The sequence below is a fragment of the Ahaetulla prasina genome, chromosome 4, assembly GCF_028640845.1.
Source record: "Ahaetulla prasina isolate Xishuangbanna chromosome 4, ASM2864084v1, whole genome shotgun sequence".
In the NCBI taxonomy this organism is placed as follows: domain Eukaryota; kingdom Metazoa; phylum Chordata; class Lepidosauria; order Squamata; family Colubridae; genus Ahaetulla; species Ahaetulla prasina.
In genome coordinates this window covers 135841762-135856089 of record NC_080542.1, presented here as the reverse complement: position 1 = coordinate 135856089, position 14328 = coordinate 135841762, and the positions used below count along the sequence as shown (strand labels likewise).

The following is a 14328-nucleotide window of genomic DNA, read 5'->3' as shown; positions in this document are numbered from 1 at the left end:
TTTGGTCATAAGCCTTTTACTGATGACCTGCAGTACTGATAGATCAGTAAGAAGTTCTCAGATATCTGAACAAATTCTTTGGGACAGTTTATTTCCAAACGTTTCAACCAATCATAAATAAAAAAAAACCCAAGTACTGTATACATAGATATATCTGGTATTACCAGATATAGTAACTTTTTTCTGTCTTCCGACAGGAGTCAGGGGTGAGGAACTATGGCCCTATGACTTGTGAACTTCAACTCCCAGAATTCCTGAGGCAGCGTAAAGGAATTCTGGGAGTTGAAATCCACAAGTCATAAAGGGGCCATAGTTCCCCACCTCTGGTTTAGTTGATACCATTTCAGCACACACACACCTTTCATTAACAATACTATTATATGAAAAATAGATTCTCATCTCCATGTGTTGTGTGTGTGTGTTTTTTTTTAGTGAATAGGAAACAGCAAGGCCTCTTTCATCTAGCGGATCTACTTTCCACATAAATTATTCAAGGACTTTATTCTTTATATTGTGCTTAAAGGATATCTGATTAAGCATTCAGGTTTAATGAACAGGCTGACTTCTTTCTTTAATGGTTGAGAACCTCTCATCAAGTCTAGTAAAATCTGTAGGATTTGCTAAAGCAAAAAGCTGCATGCTCAATATTTATTTCTTTGAACACTCCCTCCTCAACAAAGACACACATCTACCCACATGCATTCCTTCACCGCTACTCATTACGATTCATAGTAATATTCAGAGATGTAACTGCTAGAATACCTTTTCTCTGCGCTAGTATTTTTCAGAAAAAGAGAGTAATGATTTAAGGGACATTGCTGGAAGATCAGAACTTCAGAAATAAGTTAATTTATATCCCAAAATCATTGGGCTTTATGATACCTTATTTACATTTTCTATTCTTAAAACTATTTGCTATTCTATTCATATTTGGCAAATCTCAGGGAGTAACCGGGCCTCCACCTTGAACTAATTAGATGAACACATCCAAGTATGTGGATTGGGTCTTTTCCTAGGTACATAAATGGAACAATGCAACCATATTCCTTTCTGGACCGCTCTCTTATTTTTGCTGACAGAACTAATTCTGGTGCACAAGACCATACTCTCCCCGCCACTGAAGGAAGCACAAGTTCTGACACGTAACAAATATAAGAAGAGGAATAGAGAGGAAGCAAAAGCTGCCAAACCAACCAGAAGCAATTCAGGATTCCAAAATGATCTAATAAATCCAAAACAAATTATTCTCTCTAGAGAAGCTAAAAGATGTAATCCAAACATCATGATTCTGAAAGTACATCTGGAAAGTTTTTAAAACTACAGGTAGTCCTCGACTTACAGCGGTTCATTTGGTGACCGTTTAAAGTTACAACGGCACTGAAAAATGTGACTTATGATCACAATTATGAGCTTTGCTGCCTTCACATCACCATATGATCAAAATTCACACATTTGGCAATTGGTTCATATTTATGACCGTTGCTGTGTCCCAGGGTCACGTAATCCCCTTTTGCGACCTTCTGACAAACAAACCAGATTCACTTAACAACTGGGTTACTAACTTATCAACTGCAGTGATTCACTTAACAACTGTGGTAAGAAAAATGGTAAAATGAGATAAACCTCACTTAACAAATGTCTCACTTAACAACAGAAAATTTGGGGTCAAGTGTGGTCGTAAATGGAGGACTACCTGCGTATCACTGTATATAGATGCAGATGGTATAATTAGTCCTTAATGTACGACTACAGTTGGGACCAGAATTTCCATTGCTAACCAAGGCATGTCATGTTGGATTTTAAGATCTTTTTTGCCAAAGTTGTTAAGCGAATCTCGTTTCCCTCACAGATTCACTTATTGGAAGCCAAATGGGAATGTTGCAAATGGAGATCACATGATCCCAGACATTGCAGCTGTGGTAAATACATGCCAGTTGCCAACCATCAAAATTTTGATCACATGAACATGCGGATGGTTAAAAGTGCAAGGACCAATCATAAGACACTTTTTCTGCACTGTTGTAAGTTTGAATGGCTGCTGAACAGGTGGTTGTACATCAAGGACTACATATATACCTGTGTTTCCCTGAAAATAAGACCGGGTCTTATTCAGGGGGGGCGGGAAAAAATAAGCATTAGGTTTTATTTGGGGGGGGGGGGCTTCTTATTTTTTTCCCATGTACGAAAGGCCCATTTCTTCTGCATGCTCACGGGAGGTGGGGCTGCCCCACGTGTCCTGCACCAACTTACCTCAGGGCCCCTGCAGCCAGGCTATTCACGCCCAGACACCTCCCTCGCCTCATGGTAGCAGCTCCAGGAACCCCATCCAGCAGGACCCAGCGTGGCCCACTTCTGTTTGCTTGCGGCTGCAACAGAATAGGAGGCTGAGCAACGCACCAGTGCCACAGCCACAAGGTGAGGTGGGGGAGTGCAGCTGCCCCATATGTCTCACACCGGCTTATCTCAGGGCCTCCACAGCCAGGCCATCCATACCCCGACACCTGCCTGGCCTCACAGCTGCTGCACCACTGCACCATTCAGCCTCCTGCTCCGTTGTGGCCACGAGCAAGCAGAAGACGTGAGCTGGTGGCCACATGGGCTTCTGCTGCACCTGGCTGCCACCGCAAGGCAGGTGTCAGGGCATGGATGATCTGCTTGCAGGGGCCCTGAAATAAGCTGGCAGGGGGTGCATGGAGCTGCTCCACCACCACCCCGCCTCACCTCAAGCCCATGGCACTGCGAGCAACCAGATGGAATGGGTGGGCAGCTGGCTGCGCAGGCTCTTAAGAAGGGCTTATTTGGGGGGGGGATAGGGCTTATATTAGGCACAAGCACAAAATGCTAGGGCTTCGTTTTGGGATAGGTCTTATTTTTGGGGAAACAGGGTACTACCCACAAGCTAAAGAATATGCTGGCTACAGCTTCAAAGAGAAGGAATGTGGTTATAGTTCCTTAAAACTACTGAAACATATTTATTAGAAAACAAGCCTCATGATGTATATGGTACAGGATTCTAACAGAAACTAGAGAGGAGGCATTACTTTAACCTAGCATTTGCACAAATCCTTTACCACCGTAAGTGCAAACTTGGGCTCTATCGTTCTCACAAGTTACAACTTCCTGCTGTATTAACAGTAATCTGTAATTCTTCAGATTCCATGATCAAATAATGCTTCAGAGCAGGAATGTTAGCACCTGTATGCAACACTTTAGAAACAGCTGCATCTTCTTCTGCTGCTGCTGTACCATCTCTGGAAAATATACAGCTGCTCTAAGGTGTTGTAGAAAAGTGCTACAGTCATACTGCAAAATACTTTTCAGGGATTATATGCTAAGCATTGCATAGCCCTAATTAGAAGTATCTGCACACATAAGGCAAACAGGTATAATGTCATGCCAAGTGGAGTTCTGGCTTATTCAATGGTACTTTTAAATAATACTTGTTCTATTAAATGCAAGTATGGTTAAATGCCAAGGAAATATCATATTGTAAATCTATACATAATTTTGTGTAATGTACACTCCACAAAAAAAAAAACACAAGTAAAAGGAAATGAGGTACACCGAATTATATATATGGGTGGAATTGGGTTCATATGTCTCATTAATTCATAACATAATTTTGTTTTAGTGTGATGTTGAAATCTACCCAACTGTGACTTATGCAACGAGCCATAATTAAAAATTGTGGTTTAATTCAATGGGCAAAGCCAACCACTGAATGTAATAATGCTAGAGCAGATATTTTGCTGCACAAAGCACCCTACATGGCCATGCTATGCTAATTCATGTATTTAGAAAATCTTCACTCTGGGAATGATACAAGACCAAATTTAGTCCAGGTTTTAATCATAATCACAATTGGTCAAATGCTTTAGGAAAAAGGAAGACAGACTATCCAGACATTCACTGTGAAGCTTGATGTAATCCAGATATTTGAATTTGTAGGATAACCTGGGGACATAATAGGCTATAGACACTCAAAATATAAACTAAAAATAGAATTACAACATCTGCACAACAGTGAGGTTTCCTCCTTCAGCAAGTATCATATCCAGCTAGCCTGATCCAAAATTTTACAGTTTCCTTTCTCAACCCGATATTACTTAGATGGGACAGCAAAGAGCTAAAAATATCACAACTGGACTTTTGAATCCAATATATCTAGAAATTCCGGCTGGGCAATTCTGTAAACTGAAGTCCAAAAACCCTTAAAGGTTCCCAATTTTGGGAATTGGTCCAGATAATATCAAGGTAAAACTGTCTTAATCAGATCAGATCACTTTAGTCTTCCTAACATTTTTTTGTAGTATCAGGCAGAAAAATGATCCTGTATTTTCCTTAACTGGTAGTTCTTAATCCAATTTCACTGAAGAAACTTTGCTGTTAGAAATTCTTTCTAATGGGAATTGTGGTGATACCAGCATAGGTGGAGTGTGATGTTTTTACACATTTAATTATATGATGGACAAAGGATGTACAAGAATGTCTTGTTTTAAAGCATCTGTCTCACAGTCTACAGCCTTCCAGCTTCCCACACTTCAATTAATTCCCAAGAGAAGATCTGACTTGTTTTTAAGTGATAGCGCCACCATTCCCACCAATGGGCAGTCTTGGCTTCAGGAAATGGCTCAAGAGCTTCTCCTTTGCTAGGACAGTGTTTCTCAACCTCGGCAATTCTAAGATATGTGGACTTCAACTCCCACAAGTCCCCAGCTATCCATAGGTGAGGAAGGCTGAGAATACTGGGCTAAAGAAACTCCATTTCTCTATCCACAAATGTAATGGAGAATTGCCAGATAAGATTTTATGACCAGTTCTATGTTTGATAAACTGGCTGGCCTGTTTTTCTCACTGCTGTTGTCTTTTGGGATTCAAGAGAGTGAGTGCATTCCAAGTGTTGAATATTTTATATTAAAAGACTCAGGAACACGACTGAAGGACAATAGAGATTTCTGTAACAAATGAACTGAAAGAAAAATCTAAACTGTGTAACACACATAGGTAATGATTTCTGATTCTGTCCTCTGCTTACACAAATGTCATTTTTTTTTAAAAAAAATGTTACTCCACTCCTAAAAGTCTCCCAAAAAGCTTATGTAAAAAAAACATTTAAAAAAAACTGTGACATAAAACAGAACCTAAAACAATAATAGCAGCAGGAGTGGAAAAAAACATCAAATAACAAATTTAAATGGAAATGTTCTATTCTATTTTATATTAAATAAAGAGCTCAAAGAAAGTTGCATCTAATTTTCATTACAATTTAAATCACAATGGCCCAATTTCATGTATTACAATCTTCAAATAAGAAAAAAAATCGAAATACAGTATAATAGATACATTAGTTCTAAAAAAATATAAAGGTTATTTTTCCTGGATTAATTTATGCTGGTTCAAAAATACTGAACTTTGAACTGAGTGGTCTTTAGAAAATTATGGTAGTGGTGAACTACCATAATTTTCTTCATTCCAGATTGATCTTCCTACCCAACATGGTTAATCCAACCATCATTAATCCAAAAGATTTACCAACCAGACTATAGAAATAGAACTTTTCCAGCAATTCTATCACATGCCTAACCTGTATATCTCTATGTAAACAACATTTTCTCTCCCAGATAATGAATTAATTTAAATGGTGCTTCAAATCAAGAATTCTAAGATTGTCATAAAATGGAATGAGATTTCATTTTTGATTACTTTTAAGGGAACACCTTAAGGATGAATCTCGGAAAACCAGCATAGCTTAAAACATATTCCTAAGGTAGCATTTTGTTTATAAATGTGATGACACTGTGTCACATTTGTTTTATATACTATATCTAGCTCTCCTAAAGATTTATTTTATTTGAGATTGAGAGGGCAGAACATTCATTTTTGGAATACAAACTATTTGTAATCCATGCCACAATATTGCCCTTTTCTTTAAGCTTAACATAAAACTCAATTGTCTGACAAATTGTCATTAACAAATATTAGGCAAAACTTATTTCTCACAATCTGCAGAACAATTTGCATAGTTTCCCAGGAAATCTGTGTAGCTTCAACTGATGCGTCAGTTATAACCATACCTGAATCAGGAAGTGTATCTCTATCACCATACACCATTTTGTCAGTCACATCCACCCAATTCACTAGAGCAGAGAGGCAGTTCCAGTTCCTAAAGGTGACGCATCTGGCAGGACCCAGAAGAAGGGACTTCTCCATGGTGGCTCCCTCTCTTTGGTATTTCATCATTCAGAACCTGCCCCCACTTTGACACTCTTTCGTAAGAGTCTGAAAACTTGGTTTTGCCAGCAGGCCTGGGGAACCCAGAGTGGAATAGAGCCCATCAAATGGCTCAGTTGACTGTGTGTTGTTGCCAGGAGGTGGTGTTATTTTTGTTTTTTTAATTTTCTATACTGTGTCTTTATTGCTTGTAAGCCGACTAGAGTCTTTGTGAGCAAGGAGGGGGTGGCGTATAAATTTCATAAACAAACAAACAAACAAACAAAGCTGGCTTACTGCAACCTTTGAAAATGATCATGAAGCTTCAGTTGGTACAAAATTTGACAGAGCCAGTTTGTCAAAAGCTATTGCAGAATAGCACCTGTTTTGCACCGGTTTCCATAAACTTCTAAGCACAGTTCATTTAGCCAAAGTCATTTACAACATGGCAATGGGCTACATTATGCAACACCTTATCCTTTATTTATTCAGTTACTTATCTGATTTGCATCATACAACCTAGGCAGACTTTCAGTGGTTTACATACATTTAAAAAAATATATAAAACTGTGTCTCTACAATATGTGTGTGTGCATATAAAAATCATAAAAATCACATGTAAATGAATCAATAATTGATACCATCACTCACAAAGGCCCTCCAAAGTAATGTTTTAATAGCTTATGAAAAACCCTTAGTGAGGGGGGTTGACTGAATTTCTGGAAAAAGGCTATTCCCAAGAAACAGAAAACAATTCTACCCAACCTATGCCAATGGCTGTACTGGGTCTATTGAAGACACAGTCTCTGCAGGATATAAGGGATATGGGATATGGTCTTCTTAGACCAGAAACCTGGTCTTCTTAGTGGCAGGTACTATGCAGAATATGGTGCCCACAGAGATGTACCTGGCACCTTTACTTTTGGTATTTTTTTTAAAAAAATAGAAAAAGTACCCTTTAATAGGCTTTTCTTCCCAGCAAACCATATCTGGCATCTTATTTCTTTTAGTTTATAATGTCAACTTTATTTAATGTGGTTATTAAGGGATTTCTAGGTTATCTGTTCTAAATGTGGTTTCATGGCTTATTGACTAGAGTTGCTATAATAGGGCAGTACAACAGGCAAAATAGCAAAATAGCTAACTAAATAAAAGGTACTGACGTCAGATAGTTGAACAGAATCAATGCTTCCTGCTCCGTATACCCACACAGGTAAAAACACAAAATTAAACCCCACTGTAATCATATGGGCTAACTTTCATGTAATGCGATTAAAATACCACTTTTTCTTCAAAGATCATAATGCTGCTGCTGTACTATAATCCAAGGTTTTACAGATCTTCCTTCTTCTCAAAATAGATGACTAACTCCTGTGAAGTTTACAGCCATGTCATAAAATTATGCCTCAGTGCTTTCCTGAAGAAGGAGCATTTAGCATAGCTAATGCATTCTCTCCTTCTCCTGAGCTATTAGATGTGGGGACACAGGTTGGCTGCTAGGTAATGTAGGATAGGCTATGCCTTGCCATCAATTCAATGTTTAGCTTTTATTAAGGATATGTTGTAAAATAAATGAAGTTTAAGGCTAGTGGACATAAATGAGTATTTTGGGTTAGAATTAGCCATATGTAGGAAGTGTGCCCTTTTTCAAGATGGCTGCCACAGTAATTGTGGTCAGTCAGAAAAAAACAATTTACTAGAAGACAAGCAGCTGAGGGTTGCCCTGTACTGTACTGTAATCTCCTGAGATACTCCCTATCTGCATTAATTTATCTATTCACTCTTCTAGATAGGAAGGAAGTGTACAAACCAAACATAAATTGGGCTAACTATTATGTCTGGAAAATGAAAAAAAATACAGGTGATCACAAGATGGCAGTGAAGAGCAAAGGATGTCTATCTCTTGCTGCCATCTAGTGCTTGTTTGGATTTTCACAGTCCAGAAGGAATAACCGCAGTTCTGAATATTGCCATTCATAATTTTCTAAGAGTTCTCTATAAGACCTATGTGCAGTTGAAAAGTCATCTTTGGAAATAATTATGATTCTGGAAGCCAATCTCCTTTTTTTCTTTTTTATGACATATGTTCAAGTACAAGTAGTAAGAGAAGGAGGAGCAGGAGAGGGTGGAACAGAAAACTTACAAGTACCATACTAGACACACATTGAGTTCAATATTAGGGATCTCAGATTCAGCAGGTTTTTGAATACAGTTTCTTTTTTTTTTAATACACTCCACCTATCTCCAAAGTCAGATAGAAAAATCACATGTTTCATTACCATCTTCCCCAATTGGGATCATTCCATATAGACCAGGGGTCTCCAACCAGTCTACTCTAAGACTTGTGGACTTCAACTCCCAGAATTCTGGGAGATGAAGTCCACAAGTCTTAGAGTTGACTAGGTTGGAGACCCCTGATATAGATTACAATTCTGAGCTTTTGGAAATCTAGTTTGTTAATCAAGCAAAAACTTGATAAATCATGTTCAACAAATAATAATGGTTGGATTCACATAACCCGGTAAGAGAAAGTCAAACAAATTGTACGATAGCTTACTGTAGTATATAAAACCTGTCAATGTAACTTCATCGTATTTCTTTAACGACACTGTTTGGGTTGTTAACAAAATACAGCTGAACAGTTTTTCACCAAAAAGAATATCTGGGTCCAAAATACTTACAGCTTTTATTTTTGTCCCCTGAAACATAACATATTATTTCTATTTTATAGTTAAGGGATTTACTGAAATAAGTATTATTCTTAGAGTTAATAACTAGAATGACATTTGAAATATGTCTCTCTAGCACAGGGGTTTCAAACTGGTGGCCAGTAGGCCGGATGCGTCAGGTCATGTCCACTCTAGACCATGCCCACCCCAGCTCTGTGAATGGGGAAAACATCACAACACACCACGTTACAGCAATGTGATGCAGCAAATTTGACACCCTTGCTCTAGCAGGAATCCATTGGTTTTGATAGAGAAAAGACTTCAATAGAAGTGGGGAAATGATGATGGATTTTTTTCTTCAGGCGATATTATTCAGTTAAACAATTCAGGGCAATGGTATTCCTTAAAGAGAGAACAACCTGTTGCACTTTGTAGGGCATTAAACATGTGTCAATCAATATAGTCAGTCATGTTCGGATTGCTAATTCAAAATTAGACTTAGAGATGGTGTCCACTGGTTCGTCCCACAGGTTTTTTTAATGTGCACACAATGCTGCCTCGTTTATCAGTCCACTGCAGCTATTTTGGTTCACTAGCATGTCAGTGTCTGGAAAAATCACAGTACAGTGTAAGAAGTTAAACTGGATTTGAAAAAGTCAGAGGTTCAACCTACAACTTCTCCAGATCCTGATGATGATTTACCCTGTTCTGATGATGATTTGCGCAAATCAGAAATAGTAACAACAAACCAGATGATTCAATTAACTGATTCAGAAAGAGGCTTCCTATGTCTCCATATGGAGCCTAGAATGGACCATTTGGTGGTCATGGGCATGTATTGCTGTATAAGTAAGATCAAATAATGCAAACATTGATGTGCAAATATGTTACATACTGTAAAAACATTTATGCAAGTTATGCATTTCTTCATTAACATGGAATAAGGTCACAAGCCTTTAAAAGAAAAATAGATATTCTTAAACTCAATAGTAAGAAAGAAAATATACTCAGAAACTTATATATGAAGCTGGGAGCTTGATAGCTCCATCAGTTTAACTAAAGACAGTTTCCCCTGAATTCAACAAATTTTTATATTTAAGATTTCTACTTCAGTATTTTTATATAAACATAATTATTTTACAAAGTTGTACATTCTTATTTCATTTTCTTTTTTAAAATCTTAAATATTTTTAAAGCATTTCTTAAAAGTTCACTGCATTATATTTTGATGTCTATGCAATGCAGCTACAATTTCATTTTCCTTTACATTTATATCATCTACCTCACCTATCTATAATCTGCACCAATCAGTGCTAGAATACCGAATGGCTGGGGCTGATGGGAGCTGTAATCCATCTCATTCAGGAGCACACCAGGCTGAGGACAAACTAAGAGAAATCAGTTTTGATGTTCTTGATGGAAACCTTTCTACCAGAAGCATCTGGGAATGGAGGAAGGGGAAGTAGAAGTTGTTGTTTTTTAAGTCAAGATGAAAGCTACAAGTACTCAGTCAGAGCTCTATACCTGTTTTTAGTAGAACTGTTACATATAAAACGTATTGCTCATTGAACAAGACATTTAGAAAAGTATATAATATGCCTTCCCAATGTGATTTATGCAAATCCCACAATCTATTGAAAAATATAGTGTGTTCACATATAAGAGTGAAAACACTATTTTTCCATAGTCCCAGCTGATCAGTTTTTTCTAAAAGCAGCATAAAAATGAAGTGACAGAATCATTAGAAAAGGAGAAATTATCAGAAAACTCAATCCACATCAGCATTACTGTCTCTGAACTAAAGTAACTCCTTAAACGTATCTATTTACCCAAGAGTAATTACAGAAAATTATCTCTTTTAACACAGTGCAGCTTACTTCTGAGTGGAGGTCACAGGATTGTACTACCCCATCAGGACTGCTGGATTGCAGGATTAATAGAAGTTGGAAACTGAACAGAACAGTCATCCGCTCTCCGACACAGAATTTCCTATAATTTGTTTTGGGAGGAAAATCTTTTTGGACTTTACAAGTTGGACAGTTTACAAGGGTGCTTCTATCACAGCACTTTGTTTTTACACATACACTATTCAGATCTACAAGCGTGGTTTTGTGTGCAGAAATTCACTGCCTGTCTCTGTCAGCTTAGAAACAAACCAAACCCACACCTGAATAAGTCAATATTGCTTTAACCTCTTAATACAGCTGCTGCTCCTCTCTTCTGCCCTTTACATGATAGAGGAATGCAAAAGGACTCTAGCAGTCCCAATGGTTTACCCTCCCCCCTCCCATGTGTTAAAAGAAAAAAATGCACCAGTTCTTCCCCACTAATGGAAATGGCATGAGTGCTTTTAACTTTCTGGCTACAGGCCCTTCTGAAACCGTTACACAAGGAAAAAAAAACATTGGAAAGAGAAAAGGAAGAAAGAAATACAGGCTGTGTGTCGAACTATCCCATTCCTTATTTTGGAGATGTGCAGGGTTATGTCCAGCTCCCTTTGACTTTCGAAATGTGATGGGAACAAACCTTTTCCAAAAAGGAAAAGAAAGGCTTTTCCCCAAAATTACAACCCTCCCCCCACACCCCAGCATTCTTTCCTTAAGTACTTGAAAGATTGGCTACAAGTGGAGATTTTGACTTGAGCCAGAGAAATACAGCTAGGAAAAGGAAATACGTCAAATCGGATCGAAAATGTGTCAGCTTCGGAACATGTAATGTTTGGACTGGCAACCAGGAAAAGGTTCTGTAATACACGCAGCCACATACACACTTTGCGTAAGACGTGCATCACACCATTCAACGGGTTATTAGCCAAATGAGAAAAAGAATACAGTCTTAAGAAATCTGCAAGATTTTTTTTTAAAATGCAGAAGCAACTTCCCAGGGCCCAATAAAGGACCAAAATCTTGAATAATTGCACTACCTTCAATCAAAGTGTGAAAATAAGCCACAACCACCTCGCCCCCCCCCCACAATCTCTTTTATTCTTTCTCTGAAATAGGTAAGAATAATAAGAAAGAAAACCACTCCACTGGCACTGACGGTGCCTATCCAAAACTTGATTAAATAGGGAACCACTAGATTCTTCTCTAGATAAAAACCCGAAGAGCAAAGGAATCCTTACATTAGGTAAGGGAAAAAGCTTGTGGTGGTGTTGGTGTTGGTGGAGATTTCTTTACACCAAAACTGTATTTTTCCCCCCTCTTAGCAGGATGAGATTCCTCATAAGCCCAGCCCTAAAGATTTTCCATTCTCTGTAATAAAGCATACAATGCTGGAGCAGCATCTCTTCGGCCAACATCTCCTCCTCTTCCTTCTATCTTTCCTACCACTGTGGCAGGAAGAATAGCAAAAGGAAGAGGGGGAAAAAAAAGAAGGAAGGAAGGAAGGAAGAAGGAAACGGGATTTATCACCGAGCAGAACACCCCCCCCCATATCTTGAATACACAGCCACCCCAAATGGTGCTAGCAAAGACAACAGCCGCCATCGAGAATCACTTTCCCCACCCCCCTTCAGCGCAATGACATTAATAACCAGTTTCTGAAGAAACTAGAAAGAACGAGGAATAAATGCAGTCCTGCCTCCGCTCCCCTAGGACCCAGAGCTCCAAGTGGAAAGAGCGAGAGAGGAAAAGGGGGATGGGGGGGGGAAGGAATCTCAGCAGGGATCTTTACACACACACACACACACACATACACACCCCATTTCTTTGGCTATGTCACCCACATACCAGGAGGAACTGACGCCCACAAGAATCAACTGACACATGCCAAATCTAAACACACCCACCCACCTACCCACCCACACGCGGGATGGCGAGACCCTGCACACTGCAGAGGAGACAGATTCACCTTCCAGGTAGCGCCTGCACATTTACGCGCACCCCAACCTCGCGCCCTCCAGCCGCCCCGCCGATTCCCTTGCCTCGGGAGCACCCACGAATTCCCCAGCGGAAGATGGGCGCTCCCTCTCCCACCGGACCTCCCCTGACCGCGGGGAGTGCGCGGTGCCGGCGCAGTGCCATGCGCCCCGAGGAGGCACCAGGGAACAAGCTCGGGCTCCGGCCGCGGAGGTCTCGCCCCGCCACCCCCGCGCCGGCTTCCCCTTACCTTCCGACAATTCCAGCTCCAGCTCGGCCAGCCGCGCTCTCACCTCCAGCGGCAGAGAGAGGCTCTCCAGGCTGCGATCCGCCATAGTCGATCCTGGGAAGGCGATCTTCTAGCTCGCCCCGCGCCCTTCTCTGCCGCGCCGGGTGCGCCCGGGGGTCTTTGTTCGCGACCCGTGCACACAAACACGCCGCCCCGGAGGAAGGACGGGAAAGGGAGAGGCGGGCGGGCGGGCGGGCAAGGGAGCGTGCGAGCGAGGGGCAAAAGCACAAAAGCGCCCGGCCCTCCCCACCCCCGCGCGCCGGGCTCTGGTGCCCGAGTGATCGCGCGGGCTCAGCTGGGAAGGATCCCCGCGACGCGCAGCGCCAGCCCTGCCCAGCCCAGCTCCACCAGGGATGGGCTGGAGGAGGGTATGCAGAGCGCTCTCCCTCCTCCCTCGCCGCCGCTTCAGTTCAGCCCCGCCATGGTGGCGTGGCTGCTGCTGCGGCTGCTGCTGCTGCTTCTTCACGCCGCCTCCCGATCCGGGCGAGCCTTCGGCGGGGTGGCACGGAGCCGAGCGGGCCCGCTGCAACCTCGCCGCTGCCTCCCTCCCGGCTTCACGCACTGGGCGCAGCAGCGACGGCGGCAGCGGCAGCAGCAGCAGCAGCAGAAGAAGCAGCAGCAGCAGCGCGCTCTCCCTCGCTCCACCCCGGCCGCGCGGCGGCGAGGAACTGCGGTGCCGCGGCGGGGGCGGCTCGCTTCTGTCACTCGCGCACGTGACCCGGCTGGGCGCAACGGGGACCGCGGGGGGGCGCTGGAGTACGCGCGCCTCCGGGGAAGCCCCCTCCTCTTTTCCCGGCCCCTCGGCCAGCCGGCCGGCTAGCCAAGCTGCAAGCGCGCCTCCGCGCCCGAGGAAACGGGGAGGCTCCCCGAAAAAAAGACAGCGCGCGAGGAAGAGGGTCCCCGGCCTGGCTGTGGAGGTGGCCTGTGTACATGTGTAACGGGGAGCGGGTGGGTATGGGGGAGGGGCGCATTCCCGGACCGCGCTGATTTTACACCGGCTTCGGTGGGATTCGGCAGACGTTGCAAAAGGAGCGATCAAGAAACGCTGCTCTCCATCTGTTGGTTCTGCCCCAGGATTATGGTGTTGATAATTTCAACGACTGTCTACCCAAACGGTCTCCAGATGGTTTTGTAAATATGAAGCAATACGGTACGATGGTATGCACCCTGAGATTACAAAACCGCTGTAAAGTAAACTTGGGTTGTAAATTTAGACAGGGTAATCCTGCAGCCAAAGGATCTGAGTCTTCTCAACCTTATTTCTCCATGCAAGTTCTACAAACTTTGCAGGATGGAGTTA

General features: G+C 41.9%; 1 protein-coding gene across 5 annotated transcripts in view; it reads right to left on the bottom strand.

Moving 5' to 3' along the window:
* Positions 1-13672, bottom strand: part of DIP2C (disco interacting protein 2 homolog C) — a 420860-nt gene extending 407188 nt beyond the window's left edge. For all 5 annotated transcript variants that reach the window (XM_058183966.1, XM_058183967.1, XM_058183969.1 and 2 more), the window contains exon 1: positions 12990-13672. In XM_058183966.1, coding sequence (XP_058039949.1) covers positions 12990-13074 — 85 coding nt within the window. In that variant the 5' untranslated portion in view covers positions 13075-13672. The remainder of the gene's footprint in view (positions 1-12989) is intronic.
* Positions 13673-14328: the final 656 nt, after the last annotated feature.